General features: G+C 45.7%; 1 protein-coding gene across 2 annotated transcripts in view; it reads left to right on the forward strand.

Annotated features, from left to right (window-relative positions):
- tanc2b (tetratricopeptide repeat, ankyrin repeat and coiled-coil containing 2b) overlaps nucleotides 1–26,398 on the forward strand; it is a 234,058-nt gene that overhangs the window by 150,061 nt on the left and 57,599 nt on the right. For both annotated transcript variants that reach the window (XM_061226928.1, XM_061226935.1), the window contains one exon: nucleotides 20,104–20,220. In XM_061226928.1, the coding sequence (XP_061082912.1) occupies nucleotides 20,104–20,220 (117 nt within the window). The remainder of the gene's footprint in view (nucleotides 1–20,103; nucleotides 20,221–26,398) is intronic.

The following is a 26,398-nucleotide window of genomic DNA, read 5'->3' on the forward strand; positions in this document are numbered from 1 at the left end:
CGGCCGTGGCCTGCCCCTGGGGCTCGGCGTGGCAGGGGTGGGTCCTTATGCGCTGGCTTGTCTCCCGTCTAGAGCAGCGGTGGTTTCCTCAACTACTGTACGGCAGTTTTCCTGTGTGGGCTGAAGAGCCTCTCTCCGCTCTCTGTGAGAATGCGTGTCGTAGCGGCGTAGGTAGACGGTGTTGGGAGGTGGTGGAGGATAGCGGGGGAGAAAGGTTTTTAGGGGGAGGACAGAGTGGCGGGTTAGGCAGGGGGACGTAAGAAGCGCTTCCACTTTTGTACCTGCGAGCGTGTAGACCAGGCTGGTGAATGCGTGTGCGTGTGCGTGTGCGTGTGTGTGTGTGTGTGTGTGTGTGTGTGTGTGTGTGTGTGTGTGTGTGTGTGTGTGTGTGTCTGTGTGTCTGTGTCTGTGTCTGTGTGTCTGTGTCTGTGCAGCTGTCCGTTTATGTGGTGGGCGTAACCTTCATGTGTGTTGGCATAACCCCCCCCTCCCCTCACACGCACCAACCGCTATTCCACCTCTGGCTGAATTTGTAACCGTGGAGACACGTCGTTGCGCAAGGCTTCTCGTTTCAGCGCCACTTCACGCACTCTCTCTGGAGGGATACGGGAGCGGGTTTCGTTACCGAGGCCATTGCCCCTTCACGCACGCTCTCTGAACGGCGTTTTCGGAAGGGGCTGACGGGCTCGGTAAAGAAACCAGTTGTCTGTCGCCACCCAGGGGCACCTCCGACAAGGCATCTGTCACTCCCACCACAACGTTAGCGCCGAGAAAACAAAGCGTCGCTCTCTCACGGCTCTTAATTGCGGCACGGCAGGGCTTCGTCGTGTCGCATTCCTGCCCTTAATTAATGTTGGGGTAATTGGCAGCGCTCCTGCTACGGAGAAGTTATGCAGGGTCTTGTCAGGAGTAGCGCTTACCTTTTACAAGGAGTGTTTAGCGAGCTGACCTGGGGGCTAATGACCTTTGAACCTGCTGGTGACGGTCGTCTTCGACGTCACAGTGACTAGCGGGGAACGCCGTGACATCACACCGCCCCGCTCCTCGGCCCTGAACATTTCGGGGAAACCGGCTGTTTATCTTTCTCGGGCGGTGCACATAAGAATAGCAAAGCTAACAGAACTGACATTTTGGTTAATACCATGATTGTGCTGTATAAATGGATTCCTGTCTTATATTCTACCAGCAATTACAGTGGCATTAATGCATATTTAATTGTACCATTAATTGCATTTCATAAGCTTTAATCAAAGAGTCTGGTGTAAATGCAAGCTTTTTTTAAACTGACTGAATATGAAATGTGAATTATGCCCCACTACTATCAGATAATGGATCAGACATTTACATTGGGTTCCCTGTAGCATTTGGGAGAACATTTTTTCTTCTAAAGGTCGAAGTACCAGCCTGTTATTAGGGTTAAGATTGCATTCGGCGATGGGTGAGTAAGACTGCAGGTCTGTGGGACACCTGTATTGCGGGATTTTGTGCGTCTGGTTCAGGGGAAAAGTGAACAGGCAGGGGTTTAGATGAGCACTGAGAATCATGCAGTTTGTCCTCTGAACCCTCCCTATTTTATACTTCCATACACATCCTGTTCATTTGTCTGTCACTGTGATGCCATCATTAAACCATCTTTTATTTCTCTCAGAAATCTTCCTGTTAAGGCACTGTTTTGGTGTGTTGATGGGCCCCACAGTCTGGAATCGAATGTATCCGGTTAAGGCACTGTTCTGGTGTGTGGATGGGCCCCACAGTGTGGTATCGAATGTGTCCGGTTAAGGCACTGTTCTAGTGTGTGGATGGGTCCCACGGTTTGGTATTGAATGTCCTGAGACTTTGTTTTTCGTATTTTTACTTGAAACCCCTTAAATCTATGTGCTAACCAGGCTGGCCTCCCAGCGTCCGCCATCAGACCCCTCCAACTCCAGCAGCAGCATACTTCCCTCCACTGGCTGCCTGTCATGGCTCGCATCAAATTCAAAACATTGGTGCTAGCCTTCCAAGCAGTTAAAGGGTCTTCCCCAGCTTATCTACAAAAAATCAACAGACCCTACACCCCTGCCAGACCTCTTCGTTCAGCCTCCACAGGCCGCTTGGCACCTCCCCCTCTCTGAACCTCCACCTCACGGTCACGACTACTGTCTGTTCAGGCTCCACGGTGGTGGAACGAACTCTCCATTGAGGTCAGAACTGTAGAATCTCTCCCCACCTTCAAGCGCAAGCTGAAGACACACCTCTTCAAGCAGCACCTCTCCCCATCCCTCCCTACCTCCCTGTGAACCTTAATTGTTGTCTCTGTGACTTGCTTTGTGTATCGGTATTTTTAGTTGGCTAGGTAAGCAGTGTTTGGATAGTCAACTTTGGTCACTTTTGCTCTGTTTGTTTGTTTCTTTGTTCTCAAAAAATAAAAAATAAAATAAAAAGGGCCCTCGTCCTTCTCTTTGTTGTACAGATAGCAGTTGAAATTGTACTTCCCTCTAGGGTCTTTCAGCGAACTTATCCCTGGTTATGGGTATGTACTTTGTTGTACGTCGCTCTGGATAAGAGCGTCTGCCAAATGCCAATAATGTAATGTAATGTAAAAAAATATAGGCTAGCCCTCAGTATATTTCTGAATAATAGAATATATGGAGAGGTTAAAAACCGAACAGTAAATATTCCTGTTGGCTAATGAAACTAGTGCCTGTGCCATTGCTAGCAACCCCTCCCCCCTCAAATAGCTATATCATGTACATTCTATGATATCATGTGCATTTCTATCACAGCAACCAAGAACACCAATTTTTCACGTGGTTTTAATTAGGCAACTAAATAAAAGTTACGTGCAAATACGTTTTTTTGGCCTGTTTAGTTCCCGGGCTAATAATATCCGTGAGCTGTTTTGCGAAATTGAGCGTTTGTGGCGGAAGCAGCGTCCTTCTGTGGGCATGTGTGACTGATGAAGGGGAAGAAAGCCTGGGGGAGGAGGGAGGGGTGGAGAGTTTGACTGGGATAAGTACACGTTTAATAAATCTAACTGCAGGCCACTCAAAGTGTCTCTCCCAGCGAATCAAACAAACTCATCAAGCAAATGGAGTAAAAACGAGGTCTTGAGAAAACGCTGGGGAGGATAGCGCATTCTCATCGCAAAATGATTCACTTGTTTTTGGAAGAATTTTTTTTTTTTTTGATACTGCATTGCCTTTATTGCGGTGTTAACCTCGTTTCGAATTTTATTTGCTGCGGCAATTTAACCGATGTAATGCCTGTATTTGTTATGTAAATGTATTATCATTTCAAATTATCCAGGGCAACACATTAGTATGTGTACAATATAAAGAGATAGGAATCATTGCCCTATAGTTGAAGGCGTTACATTCTACAGCTTTGATCCCTGATTAGGAAAAAATAGGAAGTAATAACATGTTTTCAACGGAAACTTTACTGCTCCACAGTTGTTTATTGAAGTGCCAGTTTGTAGAGTAGCTCGGTGTCTCCCTTTGTGTAGTGTGTATTCTCACCCCCGCTGTGGCAGACCTGAACCTCCGCAGGAACCTGTCAGGTGTGCTGCTGGAACATCTGTTCCTGCAGAAAGTGCTACAATGCGGCTGCACTCGTCCACGTGCGGTACACACCTTACTTCAGTCTTCCGTCCCTTTCGCGCACCAAGTGCATTAAAGGTATAATTGGTGATTTCAAACTTGTAACGGTCAAGAGAGGGGCAATTAGAACCATTTTCAACCAATGAGCTTTAATTATTGTACAGCTATACAATGTTTTCGTACGGAGTATGTCCATCAACTGTATATTTTCAAACCTGAATTCAAGGACTTATAAACACAGGCTGAGGGTGAGTCAACATGTCGGTGAGCCTTTTTCAATGATAGGAAGGGATTGCAACAATGTTTCAACACAAAAATCGTACCATTGTTCCTTTAATACTTCAGTTTTCGTCTCATCTCGAAGCGCCTCACAGGGAAGGGGGCATATTCACTTCAGGTTCGCCTGGGCGTGTAAGCGCTATATAAATGCACTCCATAATCTTCCCACAAACCACAACCGCAAACAACTGCAGTCTGCCACAAATCACCCACTGTTTTCTGAAGGAGCAAACAAAAATTCAGTTTGTCCAATGCTTGCCCCCTGAATTTGTGGTCATCTTACATGAAAGAAGCAGCGACAGAACTTTCTGGAAGCTTTATATTGTGTAGTTGGTGAGCAGGACTGTTTTCCTTGTTTGGCTGGAAATGTTGTTCCCCTCAGTCAGAGATTGACCTGTGATACTTGTTCCGGGCATCAGTTACTCCCCCTGCAGCCTAGTGTGAACCGTCATTGGAGATGCTGTTTATACGAGGACCTGTCCTTACTCTGCCCAACACCCATCCAGAATCTCTCACACTGTGGCCCTTGCTGGGTCTGGGGTAACTAGGGCAGTCGGGTCAGGGGTATTGAGGGCAGCCGGGTCTGGGTTGAATAGGGCAGGCTGGTCTAGGGTAACTAGGGCAGCTGGGTCAGGGGTAACTTGGGCTGCTGATTCAGGGGTATCTAGGGCAGCTGGGTCAGGGATAACCAGCAGCTGCAGTCTACATTAAAACCTGGGATCTAATCAAAGATCTGCAATGGAGGAGCTGCTGACAGGGCTTGGAAGAGTCTTCTCTGCAGCTCAGCGCTTTCCTTCCCCATGATATCATCAAACCCAGGCCTCTTTCCCCGGGACTACCGCTCACTGTCAAGGGAAATGCTGATATGTGCGTTTGTAACATATCTGGATAACGTCATTACTATTTCCTGTGTGCGTGTGCCTGACCTTCCTCTGTGGGAAGCTGTAGGGATCTGTGACTCTTGTCAGGAATCGTGCACAGAGCCGGCGTGGCAGTGTAGGGGCGATGGCGTTCAAACAGGTCTCCTGCAGTCCCACTAATGTGCAGTCGAAGGTCTGACCGGTGGAGGAGGAGCAGGGGGGCCATTCGATCGCAGCAGCGGGAACTAGGGTCCGAGGTCAGGGCGAGGGTGTCATCTCCTACCATGGTGCAGATTGTTCTGGAAAGGCAGGGTAGAAAAACAGGTAGAAAGTAAACTAACAGGTTTACTTGCCTCAGTCAAGCAGGCAAGTGTTGTTGTTCAACCTAAAATAAAAGCATATTTTAAGCATAAGATCCTTTTAATTTAATTACAGTCACATAGTCATAATAGCTCATATTTTCTCAATATTTCTCTCAGTGGGTGCTGTTTCGAGGCTGGGCTAAGCTTGCTTGCAGCGTGCCCCAGGGCCTTCTGCTTGGTCCACTGCACAACACGGTCATAATCTCGCCATCAATGAGCCTGATGAATTGCGTTATAAAAAGGCAGGTCGTGCCACCGAACACCTTCGCTTGTAATTGCCCTGTAAAGCTTGTCAATGTAAACGAATAATAGCATTTTAATGGCCGTTTTTGTTATTTGTTATTTGTTATTTGTTATTACAGCTGCGCATCAAGCAGTCAGTGGATATATGCTTGTGTACACATAGCTATAGGAAGGTCTTGATAACATTGCCATATATGTATGATCTTGTTCACAGTCCTCTGGCCAAGATAATGTAGCTTTCCCGGTTTATTATTCCTGCATATGAGACATCCTACAGAGAGGATGGGGGTTTTCTTTTCTAGAAGAATCTCTAGAAGGGCCAAAGCCAACACCATTGGGTGTTTGCACTTTATATTTACAATTAAAGTTTGTTCCATTTTCATCACAAAATTCTCTCGTCAGGGATTTGTGCTTCGGTTCTGGTACCCAGGTGTGAATGTGTCACTGTCCTCAAACATGCTGTTCAACTGAATGAGCAATGCTCTGATGCAAATTGCTCAAGTGCTATCAAAACTAATGTCACACCTATAATCGAACAATAACACTTCACTGCAATCGTTTGATGAATACAATAAAGGCTGTAGGTGGGGATGAATAATTGTGGGCATTGTAGTAGAAATTCCTGGAGCTAACGCATCCAACATATTTTCAGTTTATGAAACTATTAAACTATGACTTATTTTTCGCTGAAACTGAAACTTTGAACATGCTCTAAATGGACTGCACGATGGTGATACGTGAAGTCACCTAGGTGACACGCAACAGATTTGTGTGTGGTACCTGCTCTCACAATAGTGTTATATACACTTGTGAGTCCTTTCTAAACTATGTCCAACCAATAAAATTTGCCACAAGTAGACAGTTCTGGATGCTCAAGGATAATTAAAGCTAACAGGATGCACCTATCCAGAATTTGGAGTGCTACAGCAAAGGGTCTGAATACTTTTAGATTTTTGTAAAAAAGTCTTCAGTTTGTCATTATGGGTTAATTAATGGGCAATTTTATCTAAAACACAATAAAGTATGCACAAAGTGAAGGGGTCTGAATACTTTCTGAAGCCACTGTAAGGCCACTTAAATAAGCTTCCTGTCAGAAAGGTAACAAGATCAGAATGTAGCTTTTTCAGCTTTAGGAAGGCCCCCTAATGCTCTGCCCTCGAGCTGTGATTGACAGCTGGGTGTGGTTGCACAGGGGTGGGTCTGTGGAAGGGGGGTTTAGGAATGACTGGGAGAACACCAGAGAGGAGCAGGTATGCCTGGCAGCCAGACCAGGCAGCGCTGGACAGTGCGGGTCAGAGGTCAAGTGGCCCCGTAGGCGGGAACTGGGGCATGAGTGACAGAAGCAGAGTGTAGAGGGGCAGCCAATCAGGGGGGACAGCAAGGGCCCATCCGTTTCAGGAGTTTGTGCCAACTTCTGCTCTTAATTATTTAATTGACTCAATCATACCTTGTCTGACATGTGTATGAGTACCGGCTACAGATGCAGTCTGTAAGTGTGTCCTAATGATTTCACTGTGCTCAAGTACAGGCTTGAACCAGGGTAATGCATAGAGCTGTCAGCAAATTAAAAACAAGGCAATTGGTTGTAACAAAAACCAGTAGGCAGACCGGCCCTCGAGGACCGGAGTTGTGCGCCCCTGCTGTAAATACACACACTGTCATTAGAGCCAGGCTAGGGCTGGGGAGAGGAGGGGAGGGGAGGGGAGCGCTTTCTCAGGCCTGCAGCACAGCTACATTCAGCTCTAAAGCCGTTTTTCAGCTGAGCGAGACGGTCTTCAAAAAGCCTTCATTCCTTGCTTCTTTAGGTTGGAGGTCACGCTTTCTGATTTTTTCACTTCCCGTACCGTGTCTGGTTTACGCGCATTCAGCCGTGCTCCAAACGCCCACGCCACCACGCTGACCTGCATTGCAGGGGCCCGGGGGTGTAAGCTCTGGGGCCACAGGAGGAGGTGGTGGGAGATCTGAAAGGTTACGTCTGGCCCACTCTGCAAGCTGAGTCACGCACTGGAGGTCCTGCGGAGATGTTATCCCAGCATAGCGAGCAGCATACCGAACCATGACCTCCCTCCTTCTGCAGCCTCTGTGTTGGCCCCTGGGGTAGGGAGGGGAGGGGGGGCACCATGTCATCAGCCCGGTTCTCTGGGCTCTTTCCACACAACTGATCTGGGATCAGTTTGATCACCCCTGACAGACTAGTTGAAACCCTATTTTGATGGTGTGCAGAAGTCGGAGAGAAAGGTTGTGTGCAAAGTCGAATGCAAAGTATGCGAAATAGTTATTTGATTATTAGCGTTATTGGATTTCAATAGCGTAACTTAAAAAAATATATATATATATATATATATTTATATATATATATGTATTTTATTTATTCTCCTGTGCTATCTAAAAAGTGCCAAAATGTAGATTTGAAAGAAGTGACACTGAATCTTCACTTACCTGACACAAGCATCTGAACCGACTGCCCCAGGCTAGCAGGCAAGTGTTGTTGAACCATGGCATAAAGTTCTGTGAAAAATCAATCAATTTGGGAGGTGCCTACTCCAGTTTTGCTCAGACTTCATGTAAATGTTCTTTATATATTAAATTGAGAACATGCAAAAAAATATACTTTTAGAGATATTGGCTCTTAAAATTGGGGGAGGGGGGAGGGGGCAGGGGGCGGGTGGCATCCTAAAATTCACTTGTGAGTGGAAATGGAGCCTCATATCTTTGGCATTAAAGTAGGTCACCCACCAGCTGCAATCGCAAAAGAGCAGTGAGAACATGCCCCAATGGAGCATAATTCTTGTTGAGAAACATCGTCATTAGGAAAGGCACTGCAGGCCAGATTTCTGTCTTTTCACGAAGATGATGTTTCAGGCAGTGGAAGTGAAAGTGCTCTTTCTGCAGATGAGGATTTCTGTTTGCATGTACTGGACATTACTGCATGGAATGACATGAATGCAACAAGAATATCACGCTTCAAATAGGTTCAGAGTCGTACTTTTCGATTGGAATACACCTCTTTTTGGTAATTTTCTGGCCGGACCCAAATTGAGCATCTATTTGACTGAATTTTTCCTTGTGGCTGTTCTTAACCAAAACAACTTTTTTTTTGCTTGTTCTCTATTCAGTATATAAAGAACATTAACACAAAATTTGAGGGAAAAATTTGAGTGGTCACCCCCAAACCTTTTTCATGGAATGACCCAGCATATTTTACTATGTAAAACCTATTATCATTTTAATTTGATGACAGTTGCATGAATATCTCCTATGTTCTGAATATAGACTAAAAATTACAGTGGCCTGATCCTCACAAGGCTGTGAGTAGGGCTCAGGCATACTGTTCGAGCTGTGCTAATTGAATTGTAGCATTAAGGATACTGTCACTGTCCCCCAGAGTCCATGGTGACCAAGTATCTCCTCAGTTTTCATATGAGCATATGGAAAATTGTCACTCCGTCGCTTCAATCAAGTGGTAAAATCAGAGGAATAAAATTGTGCCCAACTGGTGTGTCTGTGTATATGGGAACGCAACAGCGTCCTGTAGTGCTCTTGACTTTGGTGGAGTAGAGTAATATATGCAGGGGAAATGGGTTCACTGGCACCAGATCCCTGTCATCGATCACCTCTATGTCTCTAGCTCGGTGGAACTTTCCCAGAAGCTTGCCTTGACTAATTTGGCAGTTTACTTTTTTTTTTGCAGTGCTGTTTGTATGAATGTGTGTATCCAGTCAAACACAAGCAGGCTCTTGAGGATTAGCAGGTGAGGTAAAAGGACGTTGTTTACTTTTACCATCGGAAACACAAAGGGAGGATAAGGACTCTCTGTTTCCACTCTCCCGCATTGCCATGACAACCAGGGCCTACTGCCACGTCTGTAGCGACGATTGTTACGTACCAGCATATCCCCCTGCACACTTCTCACCTCGTGCTCCACAGCCATACACATCCTGCTGTACACCCTCCTACACTGTATACCCCTCCCTCTGATCTGTACCCTCTGTAGTATGTACTCTATACCCCTCCCTCTGATCTGTACCCTCTGTATTATATACACTATACCCCTCCCTCTGATCTGTACCCTCTGTAGTATATACACTATAGCCCTCCCTCTGATCTGTACCCTCTGTAGTATATACACTATACCCCTCCCTCTGATCTGTACCCTCTGTAGTATATACTCTATACCCCTCCCTCTGATCTGTACCCTCTGTATTATATACACTATACCCCTCCCTCTGATCTGTACCCTCTGTAGTATATACACTATACCCCTCCCTCTGATCTGTACCCTCTGTAGTATATACACTATACCCCTCCCTCTGATCTGTACCCTCTGTATTATATACTCTATACCCTTCCTTCTGATCTGTACCCTCTCTATTATATACACTATACCCCTCCCTCTGATCTGTACCCTCTGGATTATATACTCTATACCCCTCCCTCTGATTTATAGCCTCTGTGTTATATACACTATACCCCTCCCTCTGATCTGTACCCTGCGTATTTTGTACAGGGCCTGTTCTGTACCCTTGCTTCTCTCTATCTCTCTCTGATGAGTAACAACAGTGATGTGCTTTCATTTCCTGTTTTTCCCTGTGCCTATGCTGTTTCTTTGTTGATGGCAGAACGAAAGCAGACTGTAATTAACAGTCTTTTAAACCCCCTTAGAAACCTTTTATGCACTTGAAAGCTGCTTTTTATGTTTCAGGACCCACAAGCACACAATGGCGTCATGGTTTCTGCTTCTCGGAGGTAGTAAATAAATTCAGCAGAAAGGAACACGCGGAAGCTTTCTCGGATTAACCCGGGGAAAGCGACGCGCTGAAACAACAGGCCAGTTAACCGAAGCGGAGAGCGCATCCGCTCGATGGTGAACACGGGCAAGCCTGCAGCTCTGCCGTGCTCATCCGCTCGATGGTGAACACGGGCAAGCCTGCAGCTCTGCCGTGCTCATCCAGCTCGCAGGCTCTCTCAACACAAACCCCTCGCCCCGCCTTAACAATGGCCAAACCGTTATTCTGCAGCTGCCGGGAGTCGCCGTAATCCTCCCAATGTCCGCTGAACGCGCCAGTCTGCGGCGATCCGCTCTGCCAGCTGCGTCCCCGTGCCAGACGGGCTGCCGTTGGCTTGCTGTTCCCGAGGACGAGCGGCGGATGCTTCCGGAAGACATTTTTGACAGTGTTTCAGTTTTTCTTTTATTTTGTACGTGGAGGGAGGGTGGGTGCTATGTTTTCGGATTGGACGGATGGGTAGCTATGACTGGGCATTCCACCTCACGGGAGAGGACGGAAACGTTTAACGTTTTTGCGATAGGCAGGGAAGTTCAGTCGGCAATTTTTTCTGCACCATTTTGGAATATACGTTTTTAGTGCTTTTTCAATCAGAATCTAATCGGACCTGGGTCAAACACCTAATTATTTTGGATTAAAATACTTTCCAGTGCTTGTGTGGTGTATTGGAACCTATGAAATACCAAAATTTCTAACCCTGACTTCTGGTCCTCTTGGTTGGCTCAATTGCACCAGGCAAGATCAAGATCAATCCAAAACAATTGCGTTTTGACCCAGGTCTAAATCCAATATGGTGAACTTCCTATAATTGCACATGGCAAGGGTACATAGTCTGCTTTATTCTTGTGTATGCTATATTGTGTGAAAGTGCTGAAGAAACTGATTCAATTCCAGTTGATTAAAGAGCTGTGAGATCCAAGCTGCAAACCAATGTTGTTAGTGTCGCAATGTGCTCGTCGGCTAAGCAATTTCATGTATCCTCCAATCTTGCCCAGTGGTTTGGGATGTTATTTAAGAGAATCAATAAATCACGTCCAACGTTTTCATCAGCAAGTTGCCTCAGGAGCATAGAGAAATAAACAATTCTCTTTCAGCCTCCTGTGTTTAGGATCAGGTCACAATACATGTTACATTTAGGTGTACCCAAAATGGCTGAAAAATGATTTGGCCGGTTTTTCTGCCTTTCGTCCTGCTGTTTTCATCTAGTCTAACCTTTGACTGCATTACAGTACATGTTTCTGCTCATATTTAAGAGCTGTTTTTGACATAAACCAGGGATGTAGAGAATAAGGACTGTACTCATCCCCAAGCACCTGCACTGTGCTACAGTCCATGTAGAGTTGCACAGGCAGTACATGGCAAGACAAGAAGGTTTGGTGCATTTCTGGCCTATGCCTGGCTTTCCATTCCTTTCCACACCTGTTTTGGTCGCAAATGAAAAGGGTTTCGCATAGCACTCAATCATTTATGTCACCTTTGATGCTGGCATGAAGTATTGTTTCATGTACTAACTGGCGATGCCTTTTACCCCCTGACCATGCCAAATAAAACCCAACATTAATCTCATTAACTTCCATCCATAAATACGTGGTTCTGTCTGTCCCAGAGCACTGAATACATGGGCTGATCAGAAGTGTCCTCTCTGTACACCAATACATTTATATTTGTAGAGGTGCTGAAGAGCTGATGTGTACATTTTTGAAAACACAGCGGACCCTGGCATAGCCTATCCATGACAATTAATTTCAGTGCTCCATCTGTCTGTCCAGTCAAAACTATGCAACAAAGCATGGCTGTGTCCATGACAAAACACAATTCTACAGACGCTTAGAAAAAGTTGTAAATGGCATTTTTTTCCATGACACTTGTCGCGAGGGTCATGCGACAAAGTATAAATCTTCTTTGGTCTGTTTTGTGTGCATGTATGTGTGTGTGTGCATTATTTTATTTAGTTTTTATTTTCTTTTTTGGGGGGTGTGTGTGGGGGGGGGGGGGGGGGGGTCTGTTGTCAGGGAAGAGAAATGAGTTGTTTCATTAAGAGTAAGTTCCTGCACTTATATCTCCAGTTTCTATTTCTGCTCTGCATAGCTGTACATGCATATGTATTCATGAGCTCATTAGCTGAGCGCTTCTGCTCACTACCATCCATCAGGCTGTCACCCCACTGAGAAAGCGCTGCCATGCTAACCCCCACCCCACCCCACTGCACCTCACCCCACCCCACCCTACAGGAGAAGACAGGGCGTGGCTAATAGAGAGGGGCAATTTATTCAGAAATAGACAACTCCCAAGGTGAAGACAGGGCGTGGCTAATAGAGAGGGGCAATTTATTCAGAAATAGACAACTCCCAAGGAGAAGACAGGGCGTGGCTAATAGTAGCCAAGTCAATATGTTCGCTGGACACTTGTTATATACTGCCTTATAAAGTCCCAGCTGGTGAATAGTTTAAATGGACTTTGGTAAGAGACATGGCTCCAATCATGTTAACGGTTACAAGCGTGCGGCAAAGTTTAGATGGCATACAATGTTGTATCATGCTGAAGACATTTACATGGCAACTGTACATTCAGATCACACGGACTGGACAAGATTGATAACAATGCCGGAAATATATACCTTTTAGAGATTTAAATCAATCCTATAGTGGGACTTTTGTCATTTATGGATGGTGCAACAAAACATTTTGATGCCATTGACTATAATTGAATGCTTTCATTTTTATCATACCTCAGGTAGTTAGCAATCACTGCCATACTCCACACAGATGATTAGTGGCCGTCTGGTGATGTAACATGGTATATTGTTCATTATTTCATATTTTATTCCAGATATGTGGCTATGTGGCTTGTGCTACCTCTGCAACAGGTATAAATGCTCTGCCCATTTGAGAGTGCCGCACACAACCCAAATCACGTAACCCATGCCAATGACGCCGAAGTATAAAACCTTAAGGCTTAAGGGAGAAGGGGTGCTTCATCCAGAAATATACCGCTCCTGAGGATGAGAGAAAGGGGGAAGTCGGTAGCAACAGCAAGCGGCGACCTTTTCTCATGCTTTGGAATGGCAGCAGGTTTGTTTTGGGCAGCGCTGTAACCTCTGATTTGTCTTCCTGCCCTGTGATGTTCCTGCAGCCTACCAGTGTTCTTTATTCCTGTGCATGGAAATACAAAATGTTCAGATTTCCTCTTGGCATATAGAATTGTACTGCTGTAGCGACACAAACACAATTCAGTACACAGTACAGCTTTTAACAGAGACCTGTATTCTGCTGCCACACAACCAGCAGGACCCAAAACGTAACCCCGAAGCCGAGTGCCAGAAAAGGCGACTCCCGGAGCATATCGGCACTTGCATAATGCACAATAATTCATAATTCACATTTGACATTCTGTGTACAGTGGTTCCTCTCCTCCACCGTCTCTGCCTCCGAGGGAAAGGTGAAGGACATGAGCTCTGAAAGATGTACATACAAGCTAACATAAACTCACCCAGGAAGAGGCCGTTTCCACCAGAAGTTGATGTCCGTTCAATGGTAGTTTTTCTTCTGACGAATGTGGTTCATGATTATTTTTGCTTATTGACTATCTTCCAAAAAAAAAAAAAAAAAACTTTGGTTGATGTGAATTGGACCAATATTTATAGAGAAACCGACAAATACCTGTGTTCGGAAGACCGTGTAAGCTCACGATGGTCTAAACACCTATTGACTCTGTTTTGCAGGTTGAGCCATATAAACCTGCCCAGTTCATAGTCTTTCGCATATGTAACTCGTACCAAGTGTTTATGAAAACGGAAGGAATTTGACACACAAAAATCAAAGCCTGCAGAAGACTGCTGAAGAAGCACTAGACCACTAAAGAAGCCCTGAAGAATTGAGAGACTATTGTCTGACTAACAAGCCAGAAAACTCCCAGGACTCGTCTTCCTGCTGAAGCAGCTACCTATCTTTTTAAAAACACCAAAAAGAATACAAGTGGCCCTGGTCAGCCAAACGTTACGGCATAAATAGCGGTCAGGTGGTGCAGTGGGTCTCCGGAGGGATGCAGAATCCGCCCTGCTGTTCGACAGTCTGTCTCTGTGAAGGCACTAACCTTTCCCGTCACATCGGAGGAGCGTGCTGGGAGCCCTCGCTCAGATCTAAGCACCCGCTGCCACCTTGTAATTTGTCTCATAACAAATGACTGCGGGGGGATATAGCTGTAATGTTTACTGTCCAAGCTCAATGTCAACGAGGTCCTCGTTCATACGTAACACGACAACCACCGAATGCCTCGGCTCGTTTTTCTTTTATCTTTGTCACTTTGTGAATAATTCTATTTTTCTTTTATTCTAATCTACGCAAGCATGGGATTCAGACAAGGGTTGTGTAATCATTGTTTTTGCGCAAATATTACAACAACTGTTTGACTAACAACACACATGGGGACAACAGCAGCATACCAGTCTGAAATATAACCCGGAATCGAGGTTAGTCTGGTCCAGGGTCCTTGACACCCCTGTATTTGCGATGGCAGATAGCTGTCAGATAGTTCTCTCACTCCGGGACAACTCAGCGGGCGACCGTCTGCTCCATCCCTGTCACTTCCTGTGCTGTGACGTTCGAAGCTGTGGCTCATCCCGGAGCAGGTGCCCGTCCCAGGCCACCAGCGCGTTCCCTCCAGTCAGTGGCCTCAGGCAAACCCCAACCCCCACAGGGCCGACCTCGTACCGCACAACACTCCAGCTGTCCAGGGACAGACGTGTAACGGCCAACAGAAGCACAGGTGTCCTGGTGTTAAAGGGCCAGCACCCTTTCTCTCCATCTGAACAGCATCTGAGGAATGAACAGACCCGGCGTTCACGCCAGCTGCCAGGAAGTGGGAGCTCTTCTCCTAAACTAAACCCAGCTTTTCTCCTAAACTACACCCAGCTGTTCTCCTAAACTACACCCAGCTGTTCTCCTAAACTAAACCCAGCTCTTCTCGTAGACTAAACCCAGATGCTCTCCTAAACTAAACCTAGCTGTTCTCCTAAACTAAACCCAGATGTTCTTCTAAACTAAACCCAGATGTTCTCCTAAACTACACCCAGCTGATCTCCTAAACTACACCCAGCTGATCTCCTAAACTACACCCAGCTGATCTCCTAAACTAAACCCAGATGTTCTCCTAAACTACACCCAGCTGATCTCCTAAACTACACCCAGCTCTTCTCGTAGACTAAACCCAGATGCTCTCCTAAACTAAACCCAGTTGTTCTCCTAAACTAAACCCAGGTGTTCCCCTTAACTACACCCAGCTGTTCTCCTAAACTAAACCCAGCTATTCTCCGAAACTACACCCAGCTGCTCTCTGCCACTGAGATGCACCCCCATAGCATGATGCTACCGATTCACCATAGGGATGGTATTAATTAGGTGATGAGCCTGGTGTTTGCCCGACATAGTGCTTGAAGTTCAGCCCAAATAGTCCCGAGAGAGATGTTTTTGTCTCATCAGACCAGATAATGTTTTTCCTCATGCTCTGAAACTCCACCGGGCTATCATATGCCTTTTACTCAAGAGTGGCTTCTGTCTAGCCAGTCTACCATAAAGGCCTGATCGATGGAGTGCTGCGGAGATGGTCTTCCTCCCGGCAGGTTCCCATCTCTGCAGAGGTCTTACGAAGCCCTGTTAGAGTGACCGTTGGGCTCTTGGTCACCTCCCTGACCAAGTTACTCAGTTTGGCTGGACGTCCAACTCTAGGAATAGTCCTGGTGGTTCCAAACTTTTTCAATTTCACAATTATTGTGGCCACTGTGCTCCTGGGAACACTCAAAGCTTTAGAAATAGTTTCATTCCTTTGCCCTGATCTATTTTATTGTGGAGTTCCTTGGAATTCACGGCTTGGTTTTTCTCCTGACATGTAGTGTAAATTATGGGGCCTTATATCCACAGGTGCTAAACTATGTCCAATCAATTCAATTTGCCACAGGTGGACTCCAGTCAAGTTCTTGACAGATCTCAATGATAATTAAAGCAAACTGGATGCACCTGACCACAATTTGGAGTGCCACAGCAAAGGGTCTGAATACTCATATAAATGAGAGATTTCAGTTCTTGATTTTTAATACATTTGCAAACATTTCGGAAAACATGTTTGCATTTTGTCATTATGAGTTATTGAGTGCAGATTGGAACATTCAGTACATTCTGAAGCCAGTGCATATTGCAAGAGCGTTTGCCCTCAGTCATTGCATCGTGAAGCCCTCAGCAGATAGAGATGATTGTTTGCAGGAAACAAAGAATGAGGGGCTTGTCAGCAATTAGAGGAAGCCTTCCGAGATACAGAGATAAAATTGCTGCACCAGGACCGTTCCTTCCTCTGCAAATCGCAGCTGCTTCCAGCTTTCTGTGAGCGAGCCAAGGCAAGGCAGCCTGACTGTGTTCTCCAGAGGCCTCATGCATAAACAGGTCGTATGACCGGATTTGACCGTAAATTGTGCCTACACCGAAACCCATGACAACATTGAGATTCATAAACTTGAAAATGTCCGTACCTTTACATATGCTCCAGACCATCTGTACAAACCATTCCTTGTGGCTGTTCAGATGTATCGCAGGCATGAGATATTATCTCATGACATTCTCCATCTGTCAACAGCCGTGATATCTGAAGACCATAAATGTGTAGCCTAAGAATTAGGCAATGTTGATGTATGTTTAAAAGTCGGCAAAAAGACGGCAATATGTGAATAATAGAGACTACATTCCAACCAAAATGCCATAGCCTACCTATGTGTTTAATAGGTTTGTATTGACATCCATGATTTTTCACAATAGTTAACCCCTTATGGGCTCACTCCGGGACGACGGCATGTTCTCCCTTAACAGACGGATGCGACGCCAGCGTTGTATTTGCTCCTATGACCGTTTTTCAAGACACATGACCGTTGAAATGCATTGTGATTCGTAGGTCTTTCAGTTGGTTTTCTATAGGGTGCCTTAGTCCATAATGGGTTAACAAAGAAGCTTCTGAAATATGAGCGTTAACAATAGAGACATTCGCAGTTTGAGAACAGAGTAAACTTCATTGAAATCGAGAAGTGTGTGAACTTGAATGTAGTATTCTTAGTTCTTCGAGTAGCTAACAATCAGAGAGTTTTAGTGTCTGGGTTAGCCAATAAGCAATCGTAATCATAAAACACCTTCCCCCCGGAGAAATACTTCCTTGAACGACATCAAAAGCGGCCACTTTCCGACGGAAATAATTTCAAAATGGTAGCCCTGATTAAACAATAATTAAAAATAATCCCTACTAAGCAATGCTTTCAGATTTGAAGGGTGCCTTCTTCCAACTGCTGTTTTCAGATCTCTCCACAGGTGTTCAATGGGATTTAGATCTGGACTCATTGCTGGCCACTTTAGTACAGTCCAGCGTTTTGTTTTGAACCATTCCTGGGTGTTTTTTGATGTGTGTTTTGGGTTTTTGTCCTGCTGGAGACCTTTGACCTTCGATGGAGATGCAGTTTTGTGACACTGGGTGGAACATTGCACTCCAAAATACCTTGGTAATCTCCTGACTTCATGATACCACAAACAGGAAGCAGGATCGATCCCTGCTCATATTCTCAGCTGTCCATCTCAATGATTCATACAGCCCCGCACTCCTAAAAAGACCCGGGTTTAAAGTTGTCCTAGTTTTCCTTTAAGTAGTGGTCTTCCTATAAAATGATCCTGTCTGGTCAGCCTCGGTAGGAAAGGTAATATTACCCAGGACTCCCACTGCATGAATGTCCAAAATGGAGATTTTTAAAGCAAATTACAGTGCATAATATACATTGCATAATCCTGTAATTTGTATACATATTTGCATAACTCATTAGTGAGGTGGCTGCAGTCCTGCACACAAATGCTGCAACACAATTGGTGAAGAAGGCTCCCCAGACAGCTTGCTTCCTGCCAACATTCAAGGTGTCTCTCTGTCCAGCCTTGGTGCTAGAAGCATCAGCCGGCTTGTCTGGGTATCTGATCTTTCTGAAGGAACCGATGGAAGCGACTGGAATGAGGGCGGCGACACTCAGGCCTTAGGTATCCACCCGGCTAACAAAACATTCTCAATGTTGTTGCCATGTAGTGTTATAAAATTGACAAAACATTCCAGTAATATTCTGAGAATAGAGTTCCTAGCATTTACACAGCCTGGTATGGTCTGTACTTACTGCATTAAGCCTTGACATGGTATTGTAACACTGGGTTTTTAGCCTCGCTTTGCCAAAATGCTCTGAGCTCTGTTCGGTCAAGAGGCGTCTCCAACATACTTTTCCTATTAAGTTGTATTTTAATAAGGTTTTCTGTTGTTGTATAATGCATTCCATGCAATACTCGGGCAATTCCACAGTAATTTTAACCTAAGCATGAAAAAATAAACTTACTTACTTCCCAATTAAACTTCTTTCACATTTACCCTTGGGGTGTATATTTTGGAGAACAGACTTAATTTGGCCATTGTATTAATGAAACGGCATGTTATTACCATTGCAGAAATTACCACAGTGCAGGATGCATCATCACGAAAATAGGTCTTTTTAATTCAACCACATTTAATAGCTTTTTGACAGTTTTTTCACTCACATATGTCCCCCAGTATTTTTTGGAAGAGGGTTAAGTTTTAATGGAGAATCTTGTAAAGGTGCGAGGCTGACTGCAACAGCTAATGTACGTTTGATCACGCCTGTCACGTTTTTGAGGAAATGTTTCTCTAAGACAGGCTTTGGTTCTTATTTCGTAATCGTCAGTATCATTTTGAACGTTACGGACATGACAGTTAAGGAAGCTTCATGAAATAAGACACTAAAGAACGTATGTTTTTTGTGAAGGCGCGTCCCATTGTTTGAGTCCTTTTGGGTAAAATGCCATACATGTGTGCATCTGTCTCCCGCTCTATAGGTGTGTATAGCAGCCTAACCCACTCTTTCCATTCTAACCTGTGCTGTAGTGGTCATATGCTGGAGTGCCACTTGTAAGGAGCTGTAAGGATTGCAGAGGAGTCACAGGCGAGCAGGCGGTGGTTATAAGTGAAGAGAGTGCTCTCGTCACCCCTACAGGACACTTTCCAACACTTTGCTTCACAGTGACAGAGTGTGCTCCATTCTGTCTGCTGTCCATTTGCATCACAAAGCAACGGTGTTGCCTAGATTACGCTAGCTGGCCTGGTGGCTAGTTGCATGGCTGACTCACGAGTCAGAAAATGTAGTTGCCTTATTTTGCTATTTACTGTAAAAGAAGCAGACACTGGGTATTGATTATTAGCTCATATGATTGGCTACTAGCTAACTAGAATCTGGATTTGGTTGCTTTTATGGATTGATAAATCTGACGTGCAATGAGAGCCATGCACTGCACACTACAGCATAGTTACGAGGCTGTTCGCTCATGTATAGTGAAGTAAAATGGCCCCTGTTGCTGTTTTGTGCGTAGAACGAGGGAGGGCCGCTGACATTATCGCCTGTGTACAGATGACATACCTGCATTATGCAGTGATTGAATACACCTGACTAATCTGAAACAGCAGAAACAGTCCAATTACTTTTAGTCCCCTAAAATGTATACAAAGGGCTGTAATTCCTACAGTTCACATGATGTTTAGCTTTTTATTGTGGCGGTCCATGTCCCACCCTGACCACCTCTCGCTTCTGACAGTGCGAGCGAGCGCAGGGGGGTCAAAGACCGCCGGCCCCGGCCCTGCGCTAACCCTGCCTCGTGCCGACAACAGCGCAACCCGAACCCCCCCCCCCCCCCCCCCCAAACCATCCCTGACACCGCGGATAAGCATTTCCATCTGTGCCTCGTTCCAACCCTGGCTCATGACCCCCTCTCTCTCTCCCCCTCTCTTTTCTTCTCTTCATACCTCTCTCTCTCTCTGTCTCTCTGGCTTGCTTTGTCTCCCTGTCTACGTCTGTCTGTGTGTGTGTCTGTGTGTGTGTGTGTGTGTGTGTGTGCGCGTGCGTGCGTGCGTGTGTGTTCTCTGCTCCCAGCCCCCCTGCGGAAAGCAAAGTTTGTGGAGAGCCCTCGCATTCCTGAATCAGAGCTTGGCTCCCCAACACACACCTCTTCCCCTGCCAAGAATCCCAACCTGGAAACACACTGTCGTGGTAAGCTTACCCTCTTGTTGTGTCAGGATTTGTGATACCCCTGTTCTGTGTTTTTTTGTTTTGTTTTTTGTTCTCTTTGTATTAAGTCTTTTTCTGTGTGTTTAAATGTTGTCGTTGTTGCTTTCCCGTTCTTCAAGTGTCTTTAAGTGTGTGTGTGTGTGTGTGCGCGTGTCTGTGCGGTGTTTTCAGCTTTCTGCCGCTTCTTTCCCCAACACTGAGCAATGCTGAGGTCACTGGATGAGTCCAGTGGTTGGTTGCTCTCCCTCTCTCTCTCTCTCCCCCTCTCTCTCACTCCCTCGTTCCCCGATCTTCCCTGTGGCTTTTGGATACAAAAGTCTTCTCAGACTTCTTTTGGTTTGTGCGGAAGTCCCAGCCAGCAGTTCTCCCGGAATTCTGTGGTACAAACCCCCCACCCCCCCCCCCCACACACACACACACACACACACACACACACACACACCACAGAACAGAAAGAAAAACGGTTCAGTCTGGGACAGCAGGCAGCGGAGCTCAGTGGAGTGGAGTCTGTCACTTCCACAGGACGCGGCAGCATCTGCGGCCCCAGTCGCTGGAAAACTTGCCTGTTCGTCTCGCTCTACCGCTCTGCTCGTATGGACTGCGCTTTCTGCCGCGGGGGGGACAGCGAGCTGGGGCCCAGCATGGCGGGCAGGTTCCTCCACACCTTCTCCTTCTTCAAGCAGCTGGTGGACTTCTGCACCTCCGTGTGCGTCTCAAGTACGTCTTCGCGACGACCCTCCGGCGCGCTAACGCTCCCGTCGCGCGCAACACCGCGGTAAAGCTTAGAGAACGTTGTGCGCGTATGGCTGTGTGGATGGGGCCACAGAGCAGGTGATGGGGGGGGGTAGCTATAGTACCTGAATACAGCCTGCTATACGCCTGGTATGAATGTCATTACGTCAGTTATAAGATATGAATCTGTCTTTGTATCAGTTATAACCGGTTATTAGCCGGTCTATATCTCTTTATTATCCGCACGAGACATCTGTTCTCACTCACTCATTTGAGGGGGTAGGTTTGAAATTCACAAAGGTGTAATTTATCATGGTTAAAAGCAGCAGAACAGGCTTGTTTGAGGAAAGAACCATTCATATTCATAGGGGGATTTCTCCTCAGCTCGTATGCGGTCTCAATAGAACGAGTTTATGCTGAAAAGGGGAAAAACCAGCCCCCCCCCCCCCCCCCCCCCGCGTTAATTAGTAACTTATGGGAAAAATTGTCATTGTTTGCACCGCTGAAAATTTAGGAGACAATAAGCTTCCCTTTGGTACTTCTTTTTGTGTGATTTATTTCTGAGCTGACACCCGAGTCTAAGGTGAAGCGCATTGCTGTCATATTTTCTGGTGTTTGTACAGCTGAGTTTAACCTCAGTGAAACCCCAGCGTCCTGCACGCTCCCGTTAAAGAAGCCTTTAAGAAGGATTTCTCCTCCGACTGCTGGACGGCTTCGTCCTCGCTCTTTCCTCCGGCTGCCCGATTCCCCTTCGTTCCCTCCCGTGCCGGTGCGCAAGCGGTTTTTCAGGAGGGACCGCAGCGGAATCTCGCAGAGGAGAGGGGCTTCGGGACGGAACTGCCGAGTCAGCGTGTTTGTGGAGGGAGAGGGCGAGGGAAGACATCTCAGATTTTCAGAGTTGTGTTTTCCTCGCAGACAGGATTATTCCAAGCCTTATTCGTTGCTTGCGTTCCTTTATAACAGCTTGTGTTTTTCCATACTGACATTTTCCACAGAAACTCTACCTCGTCCCTCTTAATTGAGTGTTTGGAAGAAAGTTACTCACCACTGATACTGGTACGTTTTCTCAGTTTTTTCCCCCCTAATTTCTCAAGTGAGCCTTGCTTGCAGTGTTAGCCTGGATCCGGCATACCTTGGACACAAAACCGCAATGTTGTGATCTCTACATAAACTGACTTTGAATATTATGTATTTCTCTTCCTCTTTTCTCTCGTATCTGTCAGTTTTGGCTGGGCACACATCTTGCATCTGGTCATGGGCCGTATAAAAAATACTCTTTAATAAAATCTGAGAAGTGCGCTTTAACCATGTTAATTGTCATTTCAACTCTAAAATTGCGCCACCAAGACAATATGGAGGGCACTGCAAATGGCCACCAGCCACGACTGGTCAAGGCTGTGTTATGTTCACTTCATTACGGTTTTTACTTCATTTCCAATGCTTGTGCTTCGCCATCCGATCGCATTCGTTGTCATTGCCTCATTGTTGGCGGTTTAGCGTCCAACCTGCTGCGAAAGGAATGAGGTGTTGGATGTTGAAGGTTCGAGAACGGACAGAATGTCCGTGGCTTGCCTGTTCTGCCTGTAAAGTTTGGCTTGGCCTTGGGCATTCTCATGTTGAACCTCCAGAAAGGATGAGATGATGACAACGAGAGCCGAGCTCCAAGCAGCAGCCTTGCAGAGTGCTGCGGTATAAAGTCGTCGCTGAGAGAACTCCACTCAACCCTCTGGCCAGGGTCTTCAAAGCGGCCTACAGTTCATTATTTATATCCCAAGATCTATGATTTATTTTCCCCCAAGCTTAGGGGCAGAAGTTGAAGAATTGTATTTCTTCCCCTGTTTTTGTCTCTTTTTATGGCTGAGAGGAGTCTTGTTTCTGCACTAGTGTAATGAGGCGTCAGCACTCTCCCTCTCTCTGTAAGTTGCGCTGAGATCCCCTACATTCATTCCACATTCCAAAGCTGTGTTTAGCGTTGTGTTGAGCTGCCCACCAAGGTTATTCTTATGTGAGTAAGAGAAGCAGGATGATACCTTATGCTGCGCTCACATGGATCACAGTAGATGATATTATCGTGGATGAGAGCGGTAAAATTTGATTAGGTCACCATAGAATGCAGTCAATGGTAATCACAGATGGTCAATGCCATTGAAGTCCAAAATCATTAAATATTTTGCGTTATCTTCAGCAGATTAATCCGTGTGAACTCAGCATTACTTGTACAAAACAGAGAGGAGCTGCATTGATAATAATCAGACTCCAATAAGAAGCAATTTCAATCAGGTCTTGATGGTTTATTACAGAACGGACATGTTTCAGCGAACCCCAGCCTTCCTCAAGGTGCATAAAGACCAGCAGACATCTTAAACGCATGCGAGTTTGAGTGCTGTCCTTCTTATTGTAGCATGTACATTTTTTAAAGAATTCAGGACCCATTAAGAAGACATGAATTAATCGAAGTAGAGCACGTTTGAATGTTCAATAATCAGCAGAACAATGACGACAGCAATTTGGGGATATTTCTGGCTGTGTTTCTAGGGTCCCTGTGGGAATGACCGGATTAGCCAGAAGGTGTCCACCAGTCACTGTTGGTATTGTTCTGTACTCGGCTCTCAGAGCTGCTCATCCCCATTATGTTATTCCTGGTCTCCACCATTTCTCACACTAGCTGTACTCAGAAAGAAGGAGAGAGAGTCCAACAGATAGAGAGAGGTGCCACCACTCCTATCTTCGCTTAGTGATGATCCTCTGTAGCCCCCTACGAAAGCCGATTGTGTCCCCCATTTCCAGAGTGCCACCTAAACCGCTTGTTTGCGGGTGGGTCTTTCAAAGAAATGTCTGAAGAAAAGCGCCGGAAGTCTTCCTTAGACATGTCTCCATGAATAAAAGCCCCTCTTTGAAATTCCTGTCCTGCTCCCTGCCGTTAGTCAGAGCTCTTTACGAGGCACCGTCTCCCTGTCCGTCTGCTGCAGGGTTTTATAACTCTGTGCAGACAGGGCTGTGGAGGGTCTGTGTCACCTGTAGGCCATGGAGTGATCATAGGCCTTAGCCTGTGTGCTTATATGCTGGGCAAAAAGGAAAATGTCCAATGCACTACAAGCCAGCTAAGTAAAAGAGGACAAAATGGATGCTCAACAGCCTGGACAAATAGACTGACTATATGAGAGATTAGCCCGAAATAACAAACGGTGTAGCACACGAAACCCAGAGCAATACACAATGTTTAATGGACAAAGGTGGGCTGATGTTTTGAAGTCTATGAAGTCTTCCTCAGTGAAAAAATTGTAAGCTGACGCATATTGGCCGCAGTCCGGCGTGGAGTTTCTGTCAGTTGCTCAGGCTCTATTCTCCTACAGCAGGAGTGCACAGCAAGGGCCGATCTGCTTCGGGAATTTGTGCTGCTTTCTGCTCTTAATGATTTAATTAGGCAAATAATGTCCTGATCAGACGTTTGTATATGCACCAGCTACAGCTGCAGACTGCAAGTGTATCCTAAAGATTGTACTGTGTACGGGGCGACATGGCTCAGGCAGTAAGAGCAGTCGTCTGGCAGTCGTCTGGCAGGGTTGCCGGTTCGATCCCCCGCCCGGGCTGTGTCGAAGTGTCCCTGAGCAAGACACCTAACCCCTAAATGCTCCTGACGAGCTGGTCAGCACCTTGCATGGCAGCCAATCGCCGTTGGTGTGTGAGTGTGTGTATGAATGGGTGAATGAGAAGCATTAATTGTACAGTGCCAGTGAACCAACATCATTTCTGTCAGAAAAATAGTAGACCGGCCCTGCCTTTGATGATGTGATTATATCACTTAGAGCGATCATCTTTACCCCACTGAAACATTACTTTCCTGCATTTGAGTGTCACAAGATGGCAATGCCTATATATTTCTCTACTATACATAAAATGGTATTGAGATTTGGGTCAGGTTCGTTTTTTAAGGTATTTTTTTTAGGCCTTTTTCAGCTTTATTGGACAGTATAGTATAGAGAGGCAGGAAGAATGGGAGCGAGAGAGAGGGGAAGACATGCGACAAATGTCTGACGGTCGGATTCGAACCGCCGACGTCGCGGCTCGCGATGAGCATGCGGTCAGTGCTCTACAGGCTGCGCCACCGAGACACTCCGGTTCTGGGAAGGTTTAATTTAAACCAATTTCTTCGTGCCAGGGCCTGTTCTCCTGCAGGATTAGACCGGATTGCCACAATAGGTTATTGAGATGTTTCCAGAAGAAATGAAAAAGATATGTTTGCTTCATCCCGCACGGCCGAATTCGGTCCAGATCCAGTCCACTGCTGCACCCGTATGCTTCAAGGAGCAGAAACCGCTTATTTTTTGGAGGGGCATGGATTGTACCCAAGCAGAGCCTTCCTGTATATCTCTGAATCAACACGGGCAGGGCCACTTGTTGCAAAGGACTGTGGACAATCCAAGGCTGGTTATTTTCTGGTCATTTTGTGAACGTTGAATGTTTTTGCTGTTTCAGCATGTTAATATTTCTCAGTGCCAGCTGCCCTACTTAAATGCATCTGGTTTGTACATTATGCGTTATTAGAATAACAGATCCACTTAGACGAGCATAAACTTCCAGACTTGGCCTGACTCGCACTGTAATGTGCAGTCATGGCTCCTTAATGTGTTCACATAATGAATTCCCTTAATTGTGTGTTTTTTTTAAGGTTATGAATCTGATAAGGGAACGTTTTCTTTACTTCATCCCTTCCAGGTGCGAGCAGACTGTTTCTCAGCGCATCGTAAATCTCGGTTGGTGAATTTATATTTCTTAATCGATTGTGCCAGGTTGCAGAAGGCGGCGCTGTTAAATTGAAGTTGACACATGAACATTAAGAACAGCGCTTGTGTTCTTTCCACTTGTTATGAAAGGAAATGGGTTGAATTGCTGGAATGCGCCATCCGAAATTGCAGATGGGGTGAGCATCCGTAATTTGTCAGGTAAAACCTGCCATTTTTGAGGTTGATGGTGAGCATGCAGTAAGGATTTATTTAGCAATTTCTGTGTATTGTAATGCATACAGATAAGACTTCTGTTTTAAAACCTGCTCGTACATGTATTGTTTAATTGTTGTTAACCCCTTAAGTATCGCCCCCGATTCTTGTCATAAGCTTGAAAATTACATACCCAAAATAAAATGGGTAAAGCAATGCCATCTTAAAACAGGTTATAGAGATAGAACTGTGAGTTTTAACATTTTCAAACGGTATATCCTGTTACCATAGTGATTGAAAATTGCACTGTGAAAAAAGGAATGAATGCAAAAAACTCCCCACACCAGCCCTCTACTCTGCAGTACTCCTATTTTATGAGCATTTGCTTCTGAAAATTGATGTGTGCTAACTGGGAAAATAATCTTTAGAGCACTACTTGTGTACTAATTGGGGATGCATTAGTGCTCTCCAAATGGACCGTGTTACAGGAG

The sequence above is a fragment of the Conger conger genome, chromosome 2, assembly GCF_963514075.1.
Source record: "Conger conger chromosome 2, fConCon1.1, whole genome shotgun sequence".
In the NCBI taxonomy this organism is placed as follows: domain Eukaryota; kingdom Metazoa; phylum Chordata; class Actinopteri; order Anguilliformes; family Congridae; genus Conger; species Conger conger.